Source organism: Pseudorca crassidens, chromosome 1 (genome assembly GCF_039906515.1).
Source record: "Pseudorca crassidens isolate mPseCra1 chromosome 1, mPseCra1.hap1, whole genome shotgun sequence".
In the NCBI taxonomy this organism is placed as follows: domain Eukaryota; kingdom Metazoa; phylum Chordata; class Mammalia; order Artiodactyla; family Delphinidae; genus Pseudorca; species Pseudorca crassidens.
Window position 1 is genome coordinate 14,842,064 of NC_090296.1, and position 20,034 is coordinate 14,862,097.

Consider the following 20,034-nt stretch of genomic DNA (forward strand, 5'->3'; position numbering starts at 1 on the left):
ATTTACTTTGTGCTTACCATGTGCTAGGCAGTGTGCCAGCAGATCTGCGTGGTTGTCTCATTTAATTTTCCATAAAACCTTTCCAAGCTCCGCGTGGTACCTGCTGTTCTTATGACAGTTTTACAGATGTGGAAACTGAGGGTCAGAGACAGTAAGTTATTGGCCCAAGTCACCCAGCTGGCAAGAGGTGGGACAGAGACTGTGGTGCGTGTTCTCTGAGCTGAGAGGCCCCTCCCCTCTCAAAGCTGGTGATCTAAGCTCCAAGGCTGCACGTTTTCCCTTGGGATTCAAGTTCTCCTTTTGAATGAAAAAAATATGGATTCCCTCAGAATTTCGTTTTTACCAGATCAGTCTTTGTGGGGAGGAGAAGATTTTGTTCACCCTCATCATTGGTGGGAAGCTGAGAAGCAGGTCAAGTTCAAGTACAATTTGAACAATTTAATGGGGAGGTGGGGGGAGGTGAGGCAATGGTCCAGGCAGGAAGTGATACTGAAAATCCCATCCATGGCCTGGTACTGGGATGTGGGTATATCTTTTCCATCCAAAGAGGACCCTGATGGGATCTAATGGGGGATCTCTTTCATCCAAAGAGGGCCCTGGCCTATGTCTGGAGAGATGGAGGGCACGGCAGAGAGAGGGACCAGACTCCTGAGGGAGGGCATTGGCAGTATCTAGACAGGGCACCATCATGGGGGAGGAGTTCAGGTCCACGCCCATCCCATATCCCCACCCCCACTCCGCCTCCGGTCAGGGTCTCTAGGTACAGGTATAATAGGAGGAAGAACTGAAGTTAGAGATAGAGTGCTCTTCTCCTCAAGCAAATTCAGAGTCACAACCATCATTACCACGTCCTCAACTTGCTCCCCCATTCCAATCCCTTTAAACATCTTCAGCACCTGACTGTCCTCCCTTCCTGTCTCTGATGAAGCTTAGTTCCTGTTCCCATCCCTTGATGTCCTGGATCCCAGCCCCTCCTGCCTCTCCTGAAACTGAATCCCACCCCTCATCCCATCTCCTGCCTAGAAAACAACCCCTCCCACAATAACCCAATATCCCCATAAGAAATTAACCTTCTTGTTTGTTTGTTTATATTTGTTGTTTATTATATTATTGTTTGTTTATGTATGAGAGAAAAGTAGGATTGTAGGTTCAGTTCCTCAGAAAACAGACTTTAAGACAGATATTTATTGGGGAGCACTTGTGGGAACAACACCTGTAGGAGGGTGAAGGAAGGATTGGACAGTAAAAGAAGTTGAAGTTCAAAGCAGTTGCAAAGGAGGCCTCAGCCCATCCCATGGGGAACTCTGAATGTGGGACGGCCCTTCAGAGATGTCTTGAATTGAGGCAAGGGGCGGAGTGCCTTAGTCCTTTGGACGTCTTGGCAACACATCACAGCATCCACTACAAGTGCACTGAAGGATTTTGGCTGATTGTGGTGAGACTCTTGGGGTGGCTGAGTGACTGCCTTCAGATACGTAATCTCTGAGACCCAGAACCTGAATTTTCTTTATGTGTCCATAGATAATTGGCATCTCCGTGACAAGGTCACACTAACTAAATTCAGACAAGACTAATGAATACACAGCAAATTGATTTGTTTACAATGAGACCATCCTTTTGCAGTGATCAAAATATTTGTGTTCTTTATCTCTAACACCCCTTTTCCCAGGTTCAAGTTGAAACAGGAAGTAATTGGGCTCCAAGAAATCTCTCTGTAAGAAGAAAAATTGAAGGCATTCAATTATTCTTCTTCCAGAGATGGGATGAGTAAGATGCCAGAAATGTTTGTGACATGACGAAGACAGAATATGTTTCTTTTCTCAACAAGAAAAAAGAGAAGTCTAGGAAAAGAGATACAAGAAAAGCATGATCCAAAAAGAGGCAAACTAAAATGAACCATGATTTTGAGTCATTGATGGAGTGTAATAAAAGAGAATCAGAACAAGCAACTGGGAACACTCTCCCTAAGTCACCCAAGAGTTGTGGCATTGGACCCAAAAAGAAGAAATGTGGTGCTGACACAGTCCTTGGCTCTCCAGGCAACAGCATCTACCTACTCAAAATAATTTTGTTTTTTAATTTATTTTTGGCTGCATTGGGTCTTTGTTGCTGCACGCGGGCTTTCTCTAGTTGCGGCGAGCGGGGGCTACTCTTCGTTGCCCTGCGTGGGCTTCTCATTGCGGTGGCTTCTCTTGTTGTGGAGCATGGGCTCTAGGCACGCGGGCTTCAGTAGTTGTGCAACGTGGGCTCAGTAGCTGTGGCTCGCGGGCTCTAGAGTGCAGGCTCAGTAGTTGTGGCACATGGGCTTAGTTGCTCCATGGCACGTGGGATCTTCCCAAACCAGGGCTTGAACCCGTGTCCCCTGCAGGCGGATTCTTAACCACTGCGCCACCAGGGAAGCCCTACTCAAAATAATTCAAATGCAGTTTTTTGGTTTTCAACTCAGAATTAACCGGCAGACCAAGCAGAGAGGACTTATGGTTACAGAACAGAATGTAATGCTGTCAATCAGAACAATGGAAATGCATAGATCAAACTGACAGAAGTTGAAAGAGGAAAGCGGGGGAGCTGATATCTTCATCTCACACTGTGTGGAGTTAAGAAATACTGTGTCAAGTTCATGGAATGAGAAATAGAATTTTAAATACGCTAAAGTATACTTTTATGAAAGTAACCCAAAGAAGAATTAAAAATAATACTGAGACTACCAAACTTTGGAAGGGAGAAGGGGCAGTAAAAGCAGAGTAAGTAAACTCTCATCTTCTGTTATTGATAGGTAAGGTAGAGCGTTGATAAATTAGGAAAGAGAGAGGTAAGCATGTTATTTACAGTTATGGGGTAACCACCAGACACATAGACAGAAATGGCCCAGTGGTTGGCTTTGGGCTGTAGCTGTGGATAGAGATGATCTGAGGGGAAAGAATGTTACTGCTGTAGTATCTTTTTATCCTTATATACGCATTCCTTTCAAATTTTGAAAAATACGTGTAATCTTTAAATTACCAGGTAAACTTAATTATTAACCAGAAAGACGTTTGGTGGGTATAAACTTGGCCTGATTTGGGGACAGATCTCTTACATTCTGGGAAAGCCAGCAAAATTCCCTTCACCAGCAATGGAGGATTCATCTATGGTATTCCCCCAATTTCAGGACCTGTCCCTACCAAAAAGACATGGGTCCACACAGATGCATTGTAATTGGCTGGACTCCATTTCCTGTGCATCCCAACAACACAGATCAACGTGCAAGTCATCTGACCTCTCCCAGAGGAGCCTGTTTCAATCCTCTGTGCCTCAAATAGGGCATAACTGGAACAGTGGTTCCCAACTGTGGCCACACACTAGGCTCTCTTGCGGAGCTTTAAAAATGTATTCTGGCCCAGGCTCCACCTCAGACCAATGAAATCTATGACCCAGGATTTATTTTTAAAAAAGTCCCCAGGTGTTTCTACTGTGTGGTTAGAGTTGCTAATCCTCCACCCGGTCGTTCTGTGTGTGGCTCCCCAGAATCATAGAGCGCGTTCACCTCAAGGCAGCTCACGCTTCTCTCATCATCACAATTCTTTCATTTCTTCTTCTCAACACAGCATTTGAACCTCCTCATAAATCCTCCTTATCTCAAAACTTTCTCCCTTGTTTCTTTGAACCCCACTCTCCCTGATTCTCTTCCTCTGTGCTGAGCCATCTCAGTCTACTTCCTAGGGTCCTCTTCCCTTGCCTTCTTGGGACTCTACTCTCTGTACTCTTTCCAGTCTCTCAAGGATTTTAACCACCTTCTTGACCTACCATTATCGTCGTGCTCAGGGTGGCTCCCAAGTTGTCCCCTCCATCCCAGATGTCTCCTCTGAACTTCAGGACTGGATATCTGGTTGCCTACTGGGCATCTCCACTTTGATATCTCACAGGTACTTCAAACAAGACCCGCCCCCATTGGAACTCATCATCCTTTCTCCCATCTCTCTTGCTGTGTTGAATGGCACTGGTTGTCCAACCCATTTCGGTTATACAAACACAAACTCCAGGAATCCTCTAGGCACTTCTGTTTTCCTCCTCTGTACAACATCCAACTCATCTTTTCTTAGTCAGCCCCCTTCTGTTTCATCTCTGTAACTCGGCTTCAGGTCAGTCCAACAGCATCTCTTCACTGGATATCTGCAACGATCTCCTACCCAGTCTCCCTGCCTTAATCACGTGCCCTTTCAATGCTCACTTGGGCCAGAGTGATCCTTCCAAAGCACAAATATGACTGTGTCAATCTCCTGCTTAAAACCCTTCAATCGCTTCCTCGTGGCCTTCCAAGTCCAAATTTAGAAAGGTCCGCCAGGCACATAGTAACTCAGTCCTCCCTGCCTCTCCAGTTTCAGCACCTGCCACCACCAACAAATGCCCTGTGCATCTCCCCACGCTGTGCCGCCCCGCCACGCCTCTAATCTGCCAGCCTGCTTCCTTGCTGCTTTCCCCTGCAGTCTCCTGGGGCTGGCATGCCCTCCCTGGCTTTCAGCTGTCTCCTCCTCACACTTCAAATTTTTTCTCAGGCCTCACCATCTCCATGCCACCTCCTCTTCCTGGGTGCCTATCCCAGGGCCTGGAAAACAGTAGATGTACTCAAGAAATGTTTACAGAATTACGAACACATAACACTGAATTTTAGAGACAAAGTAGAATTACTACACGAAGAAAGTGAAAAAGAGAATTATATAACTTATCTCTAATTCTCAAATGCCTTGACTTTAAAGGAGGCTTTTCAGTGTACTCTAAAGAGCCCTGGGGGGGGGGGGCGGCCCACAGAGCCCCCTCAAAGACCCTCAGTGGGGATCCTCATTTTAAACAAGACTGCTTTATTTTCATCAATTTTATGTATTGGTCTTCTGAGAAAGGTCTAGTTGGCTTTTTTTTGTTTTTGTTTGTTTTTGGCTGCGTTGGGTCTTCGTTGTGGCACACGAGCTTCTCTCTAGCTGTGGTGCGTGGGCTCTGTAGTTGTGGCACACGGACTCTCTAGTTGTGGCACACAGGCTTAGTTGCCCCGCGGCATGTGGGATCTTAGTTCCCCAACCAGGGATCGAACCCGCATCCCCTGCACTGGAAGGCAGACTCTTAACCACTGGACCACCAAGGAAGTCCCGAGAAAGGTCTAGTTTGAACAAAGGTTTTTGTGGCTAAGAAATATCTGAAAACCAATGGTCTAAATTATTCAAATAATTAAGGTGAAGTGTAATTTCTATTTGAATTACTTCTCTCCAAAATTCTCATCAATCTATGTTTCTTTTTTTTAGACAGAATAGCACAGGGATGTTTTCTCTTGGTTTTACTTAGTGTCTTAGTGACATATTGCCCTTTTTTCTTTTTTAGCTTTAAAAAGAAATTCTTATTTTGAGTGGGTAATACATGCATATGGTCCAAAAGAAAAAGGCGGGAATTCAGTCAAAAAATCAGCCTCCCCACAAACACGCATCCCCCATCTCCAGAGACAATACTGTAGCTGGCTTCAGCATGTCCTTCCAGAGATTTCCATGCAGGGGTCACTGTTCTGGTGGGCAGGAGGCACATCCCCTTGCCAGGGACAATGGGAGGACAAGCCTTCTAAATGCCACTGATGGTTTAATCATTGCACACTCGGAATGGCCTCGGAGAGACACCTGGTCCCACTATCCAGTGACTGTCAGGAAGAAGGGCTTGACATCAACCCTTCCAACATCAAAACCATTTTTGGCAGACAACTTCTAGCATTTGCTTGGCTCATATCCAAATACCCATTTAGGTCAGCTTATTTACTTACCTAGGGGCACGTTTTCCTCCTAATACATTTTGGAGGAGTTATCAGAAAATTACGCTACTTAAAATGAGACGGTCTGTGGGTGCTTTACTGAGATTTTTTTTTTTAGAGTAAGTATCTGCTGTTTCAGTAGATGGTGTTGGGACAGTTGACTCTCAAAGGGGAAATAATTAGAAAGTCCTACCTATCCCAATCACAGAAATAAAGATGTACTGAAGATCTAAACATGGTGAAAATGCTCTAGATCTATTAGAAGAAAACATAAGAAAAAACCAGAATTGTGAGAAAATAAATTATGAATTTTGGAGAGGAAAGGTTTGTTTGTTTTTTTTAGATGACACCGAAAAGACAAAGTATAGATAGGTACACCTGATTACACCTAATTAGAAAACTTTTGCCAAAATAACACCATGGGGGGCTTCCCTGGTGGTGCAGTGGTTGACTGTCCGCCTGCCGATGCAGGGGACACGGGTTCGTGCCCCGGTCCGGGAAGATCCCACATGCCACGGAGCAGCTAGGCCCGTGAGCCATGGCCGCTGAGCCTGCGCGTCCGGAGCCTGTGCTCCGCAACGGGAGAGGCCACAACAGTGAGAGGCCCGTGTACCGCAAAATATAAATAAATAAATAATAACACCATGAACAAGATTAAAAGATAAGTGGTAGCCTGGGAGAAGGATTTATAAAACAGCTAGCAGACAGAGGATTATTATCTAAAATGTATATAATTCCCACAAGTCAGGTAGAAAAAGACATACAACCCAAAGTGAAAACATGCAAAGGATATGAGCTGAGAATTTATAGAAGAAGAAATAAGAATGGGCAATGCATGTATGAAAAGATAGTCAACTTCATATATAATTAGGGAAGTGCAATTAAGAAAACACTTTTTTTGCCAATCACATTGGCACAAAATTTTTAAGTCTGAGGATACTAAATGTTGGCTAAGATGTGAGGGAATTAACTGGTCCTCTCATTCACTGTCAGTGCGAGTGTAAATTGACACATGCTTCAGAGAGCAATTTGACAGCATCTTGAAAGTTTGAAAATGTGCCTCCTGTATAACCCAGCAATTTCCTTTCTAGGTATTATCTAGAGATACTCCTGCACAAGGAGCCATGTTCAAGGATGCATATTTATGCTTTTCCATCTAAATGTCCACCAGTGGGGGAATGGCTAAAAACACTGTAGGCTGTGTATTCTGTGCAATACTTCGCTGCCTGTATTAGTTTGCTCGGGCTGCCATGACAAAGTACCACAGATCAGGTGGCTTAAGCAGAAAGCAGAAATCTATTTTCTCACAATTCTGGAGCCTAGACGTCTGAGACCCAGGTGTCAGCAGGGTTGGTTTCTTCTGAGGCCTCTCTCCTTGGCTTACAAATGGCTGTATTCACTCTGTGTTCTCACATGGTCTTCTTTCTGTGTGTCTGTGTCCTAATCTCCTCTTCCATAAAGGCTAATCATATTAGGTCAGGGCCCACCCTAATGGCCCCATTTTAACCTAATTATCTCTTTAAAGACACTATGTCCAAATAGTCACATTCTGAGGCACTGAGGGCTAGGACTTTAACATACGAGTTTTGGGGGCACACAATACATCCCATAAAACAGCCCCCATGAGGAATGGGTGAGATACACATCTAACAGTGCAGCTTCAACTCAGAGAACAATGTGGAGTTGAAAAATAGTTGCAAAATCTATGTTGATTAGCAAAATAGTATGTACCATATGCTACCACTCACCACTGTGGGCATGAAACACACACACAGACCTACACAAATAACTTTTGTATATGTATAAACATTTCAGTGTTTGGAAGGATCAATTCAAAGGCACTGGAGGTTGCCTCCATATCAGTTGGTTAAACGTGACTTTAGCCATATCAGTTGCTTAAACGTGACTTCTTTAAAAAATATTGGAAGTGGACATAGAGAGCAAATGTATGGACACCAAGGGGGGAAAAGGGGGTGGGATGAACTGGGAGATAGGGATTGCCATATGTACACTAATATGTATAAAATAGATGGCTAATGAGAACCTGCTGTATAGCACAGGGAACTGTATTCAATGCTCTGTGGGGACCTAAATGGGAAGGAAATCCAAAAAGGAGGGGATATATATATACATGTAGCTGATTCACTTTGCTGTACAGCACAAACTAACACAACATTGTAAAGCAACTCTATCCCGATTAAAAAAAAAATAAAAAATATTGGAAGCAAATATGGTGAGATGTGAATGGTTTCTAATTCTAGGTAGTATAATATGGGAGTTTGGTTGTTATATTCTTTGTAGTTTTTATATATTTAAATTTTTAAAGAGGTTAAAAAAGCAAAAGGGAAGACCAACTCATCCATTCCTAAAGATACTTTACATTTATTTTGGGGTGAAGTCCAACCATAAAGGAGCTGCAAACCAAGACTTCATTTCACCTCTACCTTCCTAGCAAAGCATTACTCCTTCCCACTGCATTTTGAGGTCATGCAACTACAGGATGCTTTAAGGATCAGCCCTCTGAACTTCCTTCTGAGTTCATTATAGAAATGTGGTCCATGGCCTTGTCTACCACCCCATACTATTTTTCCCTTATGAAGGCTAATTTATCCTGGAGATATTTTCCTGAAGTGATAAATTCCTTTTAGAGTGAAGAGGGGCATAAATAAATAAAACAAGTATAATATCAATGAAATGCCATAAACATTTCTCTGCTGGTGGATAACAGGCTCATGCTTTTTTTTTGCCGCACGCGGGCCTCTCACTGTTGTGGCCTCTCCCGTTGCGGAGCACAGGCTCCGGACGCGCAGGCTCAGCGGCCATGGCTCACGGGCCCAGCCACTCCACGGCATGTGGGATCTTCCCGGACCGCACCACGAACCCGTGTCCCCTGCATCGGCAGGTGGACCCTCAACCACTGCACCACCAGGGAAGCCGGGCTCATGCTTTTAGAAGGAGGAAAGCAACCTTCACGGAACTCCTACCATGTACCAGGAACTCTGCTAAGAAGCCTTAAATAATTGTCACTTCAATTTTTATTTTCATAACCTTGTGAAGCAGGTTATGAGGATCAGTAAGTTTCAGTAACTTATCCAAAGTCACATAGTGAGTGATTAAACCAGACTAAATTCAAACCTTAATAGGTTATTTTGATGAAAAAAATATTTGGGAAGCCATAGTATTTTATGACTGTATAGGGAATGGAAGAGGGGAAAGAGACAAGTTCGTGTTAATTTGTTGAAAATCTCGGGGACTTCCTTGGTGGCACAGTGGTTAAGAATCCACCTGCCAATGCAGGGGACATGGGTTCGAGCCCTGGTCCGGGAAGATCCCACATGCCGCGGAGCAACTGAGCCCGTGAGCCACAACTACTGAGCCTACACACCACAACTACTGAAGCCCGCGTGCCTAGAACCCATGCTCCGCAACAAGAGAAGCCACCACAATGAGAAGCCCACGCACTGCAATGAAGAGTAGCCCCCGCTCACCGCAACTAGAGAAAACCTGCACACAGCAACAAAGCCCCAATGCAGCCAAAACTAAATAAATAAATAAATGTATAAAGAAAAAAAAAAAAGAAAATCTACTTCCAGAGCAATAATTTGAGACTTTTCATCCCAGTTTTGAAACGAGGAGACTCAAGCTCAGAGAAGTAAAATAAATTTTGTTTTTGTTGTTGCTCATGATGACAGAACAAACAAGTCTATGACGTAGGTCTATTAGAATGAGAGAAAAGGTTCAGGGTAAGGCTCTTCCATGGAAAGTACATCGTATCCTTGGCCCTACTTCTTTTGTCCCATTGTACTGGTCAGCTCAGGCTGCCATAACAAAGTACCATGGTCTGGGGAGGCTTAAACAACAGAAATGTATTTTCTCACAACTCTGGAGACTAGAAGTCTGAAGTCAGGGTGTCGGCAGGGTTGGTTTCCTCTGAGGCCTCTCTCCTTGGCTTGTAGATGACCGCCTTCTCCCTGTGTCTTCACATGGTCATCCCTATGTGTGTGTCTGTGTCCAAATTTCCTCTTCTTATAAGGATACCAGTCATATATTGGATTACAGCCCACCCTGATGACCTCATTTTAGTTAATTACCTCTTTAAAGACCCTGTCTTCAGGTACGGTCCTGTTCTGAGGTACTGGGAGTTAGGACTTTAACATAGGAATTGTGGGGGGATGCAATTCAGCCCATAACACCCATTACTCAGGGTGAGGGTCACTCCACACTCAGCCCATGCTACTGAGGAACAGGTTGTTTGGAAGATACTATGACCTGGAGAGCTGGTAGTCCAAAAAAAAAAAAGAAAAGAAAAGAAAAAGAAGAGAGAGAGAGAGAGAGAAAAAGAGAGCCCTAAGTCATAGATCTCTAGAGGGGTGATTAGGGCAAAAGCTGCCATTTTTGTAATGAATAATTCCTTATGAACTAGTCTCCATTCCATTTGACTCATGTTTCATTTCCTTTAGTTATGCTACTGTTACAGTGTTCAGACAGAGCTAGGAAAAGAGAAACTATTTCTTCATTGCATGAATGAAATCACCTAACACCCAGATAAAGCAACTTGTGTTTCCTGCCCAAATATAATACTGAACTTGAAAAGGACAAGCAAATGTCAGCTTCAATGGGTGATTCTCATTGTTATTATTTACCAAAATGATCTATTTGGGGGGAGGGAATGGTCTTCCTTAAACTAAATGAAGTAACTTATTTCCTTGGAATGTAAATCTTACAGGAAAACTACTTTATCAAGTGATTGAGTGACTCTCTGCAAGTAGATGAGCGTCTTTCTCACAAGTGACCTGCATTTGTCTTGAGATCATTCAAGAGGAAAGAAAATCTTGTCCCCACTACCTTATTTTTTAAAAAATCTCCATTTCAGAAGTACCACGTAGCTTGGGACACTGTTTTCCTCATTTGTATTAACTTTCTCTGTTGGCGCACATCGCGTCTCACAGCTTTAATTATCACTTATATACAGATGATATTCAAATTTGCACTTCATTTCCAGCCCTTTCAGATGATGTCACCCTTCGCCTCGCCCCAAATTTGGCTCATATCTTGTCTTTGATGAGCCACAATTTTCTCTGATTGAATATGGATGAGATGGCGGCTTTGCAGTTTAGTTGTAAATAAACTCTAAATGCCCTGGAGTTAATTTACCTCATTGATATCCTGCCCCTCCAGTTAAGAGCAAGAGTGTTCTGTGACTGACTCTGAATTATTCTCCTTCGTTCATCAGAGACGACCCAGCCAAGGGATTAATCTCCACAAAATATCCAAAGATATGTGACGGTTTCCATCACTCCCAATTTTGGCCAGAATTCTGGTTATCGCACAGCTGAAATTCTGCCATGATCTTTGGAAAGGCTTCCGATCAATCCCCTGTTTACGGTCTACTTGGAATACGGCTGCCCTTTGGCCTTGCTCTGTGTACACTATCCCAGGACACATTTTCCTTCAGGCAGCTGTGCTAGTTTCTTGTGCACTGAATAAAATGTAATTTGTCAAGATCTTGGCCAGATTCTCTGCCTTCATATAAACTAGCTTTTGAAATGTCTTAAAATTATGGTCTCTCCTTTTCAAGAGTTGCTTGCTGTTTTGTTTCATCATGTGGTTGGAGAGGTACCCTGAGTAGCACCTCGATACTCACAGAACGTGCTGTCTTAAACAAAAATGTGTATTTGAAAACACTAGGAATATTTCATCATAAGCGTTAACCTATGAGAGCCTGACACATAATAAGCAGTATGCACTCAATATGTACTTGTTGGAAGAAAGACTTGAGTAAATGAATTTGTGATCCTTTGACCCATTTGTGGGTTTTGCTGCTGTAGTTATTTATAACATTTTTATCTACCTGTTAGGTTATTATGTAACTGTGCTGTGTAATTATTATTTCAACTAGAACATATTGGAACTCTCCATTAACATAACTGAAGGGTATAAAATAGAATGTTTGGAGTTGTCAATTAGCCGATTTGTCTTGTGTTGCTTTTCTTCATTATTTCAGTGTAGCTAACGGTTCATTCAGCACATTTTAATTAAAAACAAACATATGTGGGTCTGCTAAGAACTCTAGTATCCGGTAGTGCAGTTAGACAAAGATGGCAAATATTTCTAGCAGTGACCATATGATATCTTCCATTCATCTCAGCATAATCCTCCGAATCTAATTATTGGGAGGATGGCAGCTGCACTCAGTTAGGCTTTTCTTTATTTTTACAGAGATGTGTTTTTTTCAGCCCGTTGTATGGTAGAGAATCAGCTGCTGCTGGAGTCCTTCCCAAGGCTGAAGGCCCAGCATCTACAGGACTTTCCCCCAGTTGCTTCCATTGCAACATTAGCTGTTTGTTCCTGCCCACGTGCCATCTGGCCTGAAGATGTTCCAAGGAAATGTATGGTCTTCTGACAAGCTATCTTCCTCTGTTTATACAAATATATTAGGTATATAGTTATGACCTGAAGGTATCAGCAAGGAAGCCTCATTGATGGGTGTGGCATTACCTGCATGAAGTTACCATGTCCTGTCCTGGGGGCTGGTCTTCAACTTTGCAGACTCAGAAGCATGATTCTGTCAGCTTAGTTTCTGACTAACTGAGGATGCACAGGAGAATGTATTCATTTAAAAAGAGGATTATGACAGCTGAAAATATGCACTCACACCACATGTCCCTCTAGTATGATAATTGAGAATGGGGACTCTGGAATCAGACCACCGGGGGTCAAATCCTATGTGTGGGGCTTACTAGCTATGTGATTTGGAACACACTGCTTAATTTCATTACATGTGGCAGACAGCCTTTAGGGGGACCCCATGATCCCTCCCTCCTGGTATTCATACCTTTGTGTCACTCCCCTCCCCACAAGTGTGGGCGGAGCTTGTGACAAGCTCCTAATCAATGGAAGGTGGCAAAGGCAATAAGACGTACATGATTATGTGCATGGGATTCTGTAAGAGCATAGCACCCATCTTGCTACAGTTTCTCTCTGTTTCTGTCTCTGTCTCTCTCTCCTTGAACCCATGCTTTTGGAGTGCTGAGCTGCCATGTAAAAGTCCAGCTACACTGAGGCCACCATACTAGAATGACCACGTGGAGAAACCAAATAGAGATAGAGATGCCCAAGGAGCTGCCTATCTTCCAGCCCTAACTCCCAGATCTTTTGGGTTTTCCCAGTCCAAGCCCCAGATATGTGTGTGAAGAGGTCTTTGAGATGATTTCAGCTCCACTCACAGGCTAATTGCAGCTGTGGAGCCACCCCAAGTGAGAATCACCCAGCTGAGCTCAGTCAGTCCCAGAACTGAGTGGGTGAAGAAATGATGGTTATTGTTTCAAGCCACTGTTTGAGGTAGCTTGTTATGTAGCAATGAAGAACTTGAAAATACACACATGCCCACACTCACGTTTGTATGCAAATGTATTCATACAGACACATATCCAGTTTGACACACACACAGTCACACAGCTTGGTAACTAGTGGTATCAATGCTATTGTCACATTTGCTATTATATCCTAGATACTTACCATCTCTAGAGTCAGCACACGTGGTTTTGATTATTTGTGAATCCCAGATCCATGAGGTACGGTCATGTATAATTTTGCTGAGCCATGAATTTGAGTCCCAGGCTCGTGGGTGGGAGCGAGTTTCTCAGCTAGTGAGTGATCCTAGCTGACTACCAGCACAAATAGGATTTTGTTCTCTACTGGTCATTCCTTATGCAATAAATTTTTGATGTAATTTTTTTTAAATGCTTTGCTCCCCCAAAAAAGTGCTAAAAAAATATCAGCTGACTGCTAGTCTTAGTGATAGAAGTGAAAGGAAAATAAAGAGGCCTGAGAAATAGAGATTCCCCACCTAATAATAGACATTTCAAAGAAGAGAATGCCAAATGTGACGGCAGCTTGGCTTTATGATGTGAAAACAGTTAAAGGATGCAATCCCCGAGCCAGGGAGCATAATTGGGTAAGTCATTTTGGTGAGAGCCCCAACCGGAACGTGGTAGTTTATAAAGTCATCAGAAGCCTCAAGACATCATTCATATTTTTCAGTTAGAATATATTGCATTTTGGGAGAAAATTAGATGCATAGTTACATTCACCAATTTGTGGGATATTTGAAGGTGCAGGGACATCTCTTGAATTTCAACAGAATGTAGTCCTTAACTTCACATATGAGATGCTCTGCTAGGCTTGTGCAGCATTAATAAGAGTGTAAGTCACGGTCCTGCCCTTGAGATGCATACAGTTTATCCAGGCAATGGGTGTGGAGGGAGGAGAGGCAATGAGAAACAAACAAATGATGAGGTAAATATTATCACACTCAAGTGTGGTGGTGAACATCACCTATGATTAGTTAGTGTAGAGAATAAGGGCTGTTAGTTCAGAGGAGAAAGAGCAAGAATTTGAGATCTCTCAAAGGAAAAGGTCCAAGCCGCCTAGCCTGGCATTCAAGGCCCTCCATAATATTGTCCCAACTTTACCTCAAACCTTCTCTCATAATATCCTCTATATAAACAACCCTTCTAGTCAATTTGGTTGATTCATTAAGAAATGCACCTACCTCTCATTTTACACCCTGTTAACTTAAGGAGTTTGAAATAAAATGAGCAACTTTAAAATGTGCTTTTAAATGTCATCTTAAAGAATTACATTCTTTAAAATGAACAATAAAAAAAAAAAAGAAAAAAAGAAAATGGGGCTTCCCTGGTGGCACAGTGGTTGAGGGTCCGCCTGCCGATGCAGGGGACATGGGTTTATGTCCCGGTCCGGGAAGATCCCACATGCCGCGGAGTGGCTGGGCCCGTGAGCCATGGCCACTAAGCCTGCGCGTCCGGAGCCTATGCTCCGCAACGGGAGAGGCCACAACAGTGAGAGGCCCGCGTACCGCAAAAAAAAAAAAAAAAGAAAAAGAACAATGAATGAGCAACACACATGCACATAAAATAATTTCAGAATAACACAATTTAAACTGCTTGCCAAATTGTTTTAACAAAAAATTCCTTAGCGATAGTGATTATAAAAGTTCTCATGCATGATCTACCATGTTCCTTTCCCCTTCTGGCTAGCTGGAGTGGAGTCAAGCCCCAGGGTGACCTTGGACCCTACCTGTTGAAGATGGCAGAGCCTCAAGCCGCTGGGTCCCTTGAATGAGTGTGTGAAGGAAGGTCACCTAGCAACCAGGATGGCCCCTGTCAAATGGCTACAGGTAGATGTAAGAAGCAAATGTATATTGTGGTTGGCCTCTGAAATTTGGGGTTTGTTTATTATGGCAGCTAGCTTCTTAGGCAATTTGCATTATCTTAACCAATATGGTCATTTAATTTGAAGAAGTGGGGAAAAAGCAACTAACATAAGAATAGAGGTTACCAGGTGCACTGACAAGGGCTAACAGGACAGTTCCCATCAAGACTATGGATTTCGGCACCAGACTGCAGGATTGAAAGCCAGTTCTGCCATTTACTGGGTATATAACTTTAGGCAAGTGTATTAGTTGGGGTTCTCCACAGAAACAGAACCAGTAGGATGTGATACATATGTAGAAAGAGATTTATTTTAAGCAATTGACTTATGTGATTGTGGAGGGTTGGCAAGTCCAGAATCTGATGGGGGAGGCCAACAGGCTGGAGACACAGGAAAGAGTTGCACTTCAAATCCAAAGGCAGTCTGTTAGTGAACCAGGAAGGGCCAGTGCTGCAGATGGAGTCCACAGGCAGTCTGCTGGTAGAATTTCTTCTTGCTTAGAGAGAGGTTAGCTTTTCGTTCTTTTCAGGCCTTCAGCTGATTGGATGAGGCCCGCCCAGCATTATTGAGGGCAATCTGCTTGGCTCAAAGTCCACTGCTTTAAATGTAAATCTCATCCAAAAACACTCTCATAGAAACATCCAGAATAATGTTTGACCAAATATCTGGGCACCATGGCCCAGCCAAGTTGACACATAAAAGCAACCATCATAGGAAGTTAATCTCCCAGTGCCTCAGTGTTCTTATCTGTAAAATGGAGATAATAAAAGAACCTATCCTAGTGGGTGAACATGAAGGCTAAATGAATCAATGCATGTGTTTAGAATAGTGTCTGCACATAGTGCTCAGTGAGTGTTTGCTCTTGACTATTATTATTATTAATTAGTATTGTCATAGGCTTTGGCTGTATGCTTCTCTCTGATGAAAACGCTAAGAAAAAATGTAAGCAGGGCCACCAAGAGTAACAGCATTGTTTGGCTGGGAACGCCAGTAATGTGATGAGAGACTTCACACATTAAAATTCTCATAATGTAGAAAATGGAGACTTGCATACTCACATTTGCAGGCTATATTGGCCAGTTCTTCATTAGTCAGTGGCTATTTTTTTCTTGTTATTCCATGAATAAATTTTAATATATTCAACTTTCCCCATAAACTGCTTATTTACTGTTCATATTAATGCAATATAGCAAAAACATTTACATGACTGGAATCTTTTGCAGTCTACTAGAGCATTTCTCTTGCATTTCTTTCCCTTCATTTCTGGTGAGAAAATTCATTTTTGCTCTACATGTTTTTGAATTAACTGTCACTCCTCAGGAATGCAATATCAGCATAAATCAAGAAGCTGATGTAGAGTGGAATGATTAAGAATCTGGCTTGTGGTTGGGCAAAATTGGGCGTGAGCCTTTCCAAGCCCTGGCTTCTTCACAGAGTGTTGTTGTGAGGACGGAATGGTGAGTCTCAGCACAGTGCCTGGCCCTCAGGAAGCACTCGATGAATGGGAACTGTGATGATTCCTTTCATTAGGAATTCTCTGTATTGTTGTTACAATGTTCCGCCTTGCGCTGGGGAGACCTAGCATCCTGGGTCCCTGAATGACTGTGTGGAGGAAGCAACCAGGATCACCACTGTCAAACTGTTACACATGCAAGGAGTAAACTATTGTGGTTAAACTTTTAAATTTGAGGTTTGCTTAGAATTCCAAAGGATGCATGCACCTATTTACAATAGCCAGGACATGGAAGCAGCCTAAATGTCCATTGACAGAGGAATGGATAAAGAAGATGTGGTAATATATACAGTGGAATATTACTCAGCTATAAAAAGGGACAAAATAGTGCTATTTGCAGAGATGTGGATGGACCTAGAGATTGTCATACAGGGTGAAGTTAGTCAGAAAGAGAAAAACAAATATCATATAACATCGCTTATATGTGGAATCTAGAAAAATGGTACAGATGAACTTATTTGCAAAGCAGAAATAGAGTCACAGATGTAGAGAAAAAACTTACAGTTACAAAGGGGGGAAGGGGAGGTGGGATGAATTGGGAGATTGGGATTGACATATATACACTACTATGTATAAAATAGATAACTAAGGAGAACATACTGTATAGCACAGGGAACTCTACTCAGTGCTCTGTGGTGACCTAAATGGGAAGGAAATATAAAAAAGAGTGGATATATGTATAGGTATAACTGATTCACTTTGCTGCACAGAAGAAACTAACACAACATTTTAAAGCAACTATACTCCAATAAAAATTAATGAAAAATAAATAAATTTGGGGTTTGCTTATTATAGTACCCAGCTTGTTAGGCACAGTGCCTCACCTTAACCCAGTGGTCCCCAACCTTTTTGGCACCAGGGACCGGTTTTGTGGAAAACAGTTTTTCCACAGATGGGGAGGGGATGGTTCAGGCAGTAATGTGATAGATGGGGAGCAATGGGGAGCAGCAGCTGCCACTCATTTCCTGCTGTGCGGCCTGATTCCTAACAGGCCGAGGACCACTATGGGTCCACAGCCCGGGGATTGGGGACCCCTGCCTTAACCAGAATGGTCAGTTAATATTCAAGAAGGTCACTGGCCATTCGTGATATCCTCTCCACCTCCACAGGCTTCAAAGGCCTTGAGCTGCTATAGAAAGTGTCTGCTACACAGCTTGTTTACTCTCTGTATCTACTAGCCAGTGTCAATGCTTCTCTTCTTATGGAAATGTCTTCCTTTCCCAAATAGACAATATCATAGGTATTGATTTCAGGTACAAGAAATGTGACTTTCTTTATTCAATTCCTTTCTTGAGTTTCCATGCTTCTGACTTAGCAGAAAAGGAATTCTAGTTCATTGGGGGTTTTCCTAATTTCTTTTGGAGTTCCATCTAAGTTTTAGGTTGTGGGGATGGGCATCTGGTCTTCAATATCATCATTGGATGCAGGCATTCTCGTTTCTGTTTGGAATTTCATTGTCAGTTAACTGGGGATTTTTCACTCATTCTTGACTGTAGGGCTTCCCTCCATTGGTCCAAGACTCAGCATTTTCATGCTGCTTATAGGTATGTGAGGATAAAGAAGCTTATGTGAGAGTCCAGGGTGTATAGAAATTTGTTTGTGGGTCAGTCGGTAGAAGAAAGTACTAAGGACAAAAAAAAAAAATCAGTTAATATTTTAATATTTCCAAAGTATAATTCCACCACAAGCAGAGAGCCCCTTGAGGGAAGGAATTGTATCTTGACCATATTCTGGTACCCTGTCCAGCAAATCAAGTTGACCTCATTAAATATTCCCGCTGCCATTAACTAATAAAGAACAGTCAATGGGCCATAGAAACAGAGGAAGAAAAGATTTCCAGTCTTTTTGGAAACAGTAACTTTAAGCATGGGAAAGCACTGTTACGTGTTGGACGTGGCCACCTCCTCCCAAATTCATATGTGGAAGCCCCAACCCCCAGGACCTCAAAATGTGACTATATTTGGAGATAGGGTCTTTAAAGAGGTGACTAAAAGTTAAAATGAGGTTACTAAGGTGGGCACCAATCCAATATAACTCGTGTTCTTAAAGAAGAGGTTAGATTACAGGCACACACAAAGGGAAGACCATGTGAAGACATACAAAGTTCATCTTGTCATCAGCAGTGGCTGCCAAGACCAAAAGAGGGCCGTGCTTTAATTTGACCATAAGACTGAGCTGGGTCTTCAGTTCTACACTTAAGGAGGTTTTTTTTAAAAAAGTCATGTTATGGAAGCAACCTAAGTGTCCATCGACAGATGAATGGATAAAGAAGATATAGCACATATATACAATGGAATATTACTCAGCCATAAAATGAAACGATGTTGAGTTATCTGTAGTCAGCTGGCTGGACCTAGAATCTGTCATATAGAGTGAAGTAAGTCAGAAAGAGAAAAACAAATACTGTATGCTAACACATATATATGGAATCCAAAAACAAAAAAAGGTTCTGAAGAACCTAGGGTCAGGACAGGAATAAAGACGCAGAGCTAGAGAATGGACTTGAGGACACGGGAAGGGGGAAGGGTAAGCTGGGATGAAGTAAGAGAGTGACATGGACATATATACACTAGAGGGGTGGAATAGGGAGGGTGGGAGGGAGGGAGACGCAAGAGGGAAGAGATATGGGAACATATGTATATGTATAGCTGATTCACTTTGTTATAAAGCAGGAACTAACATACCATTGTAAAGCAATTATACTCCAATAAAGATGTTAAAAAAAAAAGTCATGCTATATAATTTTGTTTCTCAATATGCAAAGTTGCACACATTATATTCTGCCTCTAGCCATGTTGGAATAACCAGTACTATTTGTTCCCTTCCTGCCATAAACAACTAGACAACAGGATAAAATATGTGATACAATTATTTTCAGATGTTGGACAGCAGGACTATAATCCCTGAGGGAAGGGAAACAAAACAAGGTGAAAGAAGCACGAGGGAGCCATAAACAGAAACGTTCTCAGCATTCACAGTTATCTGGAAGACAGTTGAGTTCCACCCAGTCAGCGTGGAAAAATCTCACTGACCACTGCCTTGGTTTTCTGCGGCTGCTGTAACAAATTACTCTCAGTGTAGTGGTTTAAAACAACACAAATGTATTAACTTACAGTTCTGTAGACCAGAAGTCTGACACGGATCTCACTGGGGTAAGACCCAAATGCGGGTATGATGCATTCCTTTCTGGAGGATCTGGGGAAGAATCGGTTTCTTTGCATTTTTTCCCTCCTAGGAACCACCCACTGTTTTTTGACTCATGGCCTCTTTCCTCTGTCTTCAAAGTCAACAACATTGAACTGCGTCCTTCTCACACTCTGTCTCTCTGGTTCTCTCTTCTGCCTCCCTCTTCAGCTTTTAAAGACCCTTGAGCCCACCTAGATAACCCAGGATAATCTCCCTAATTTAAAGTCAGCTGATTAGCAAAACTTAATTCTTAAACCCTATTTCCCCTTTGTCATTTAACTTAATTATTCCCAGGTTCCAGGAATTAGGATGTGGACATTTGGGGAGGCCATTATTT

The 20,034-nt window shown here is 42.6% G+C and overlaps 1 protein-coding gene across 5 annotated transcripts in view; it reads left to right on the forward strand.

Annotated features, from left to right (window-relative positions):
* The window catches only part of EFCAB11 (EF-hand calcium binding domain 11), a 201,222-nt gene that overhangs the window by 172,131 nt on the left and 9,057 nt on the right, over positions 1-20,034 (forward strand). The window contains exons 8-9 of one of the 5 annotated variants that reach the window (XR_010941139.1): positions 14,824-14,963; positions 16,319-17,860. The exons of 2 other annotated variants lie outside the window; for them this stretch is intronic. Coding sequence is in view for 2 of the 3 variants with exons in the window: in XM_067728066.1 (XP_067584167.1) it covers positions 14,824-14,908 (85 nt within the window). In the remaining variant the exon portion in view is untranslated. Of the gene's footprint in view, positions 1-1,669; positions 1,734-14,823; positions 17,861-20,034 lie in introns of those variants that run through there. 2 more of the 5 variants (XM_067728066.1, XM_067728111.1) reach the window with 2 other exon arrangements.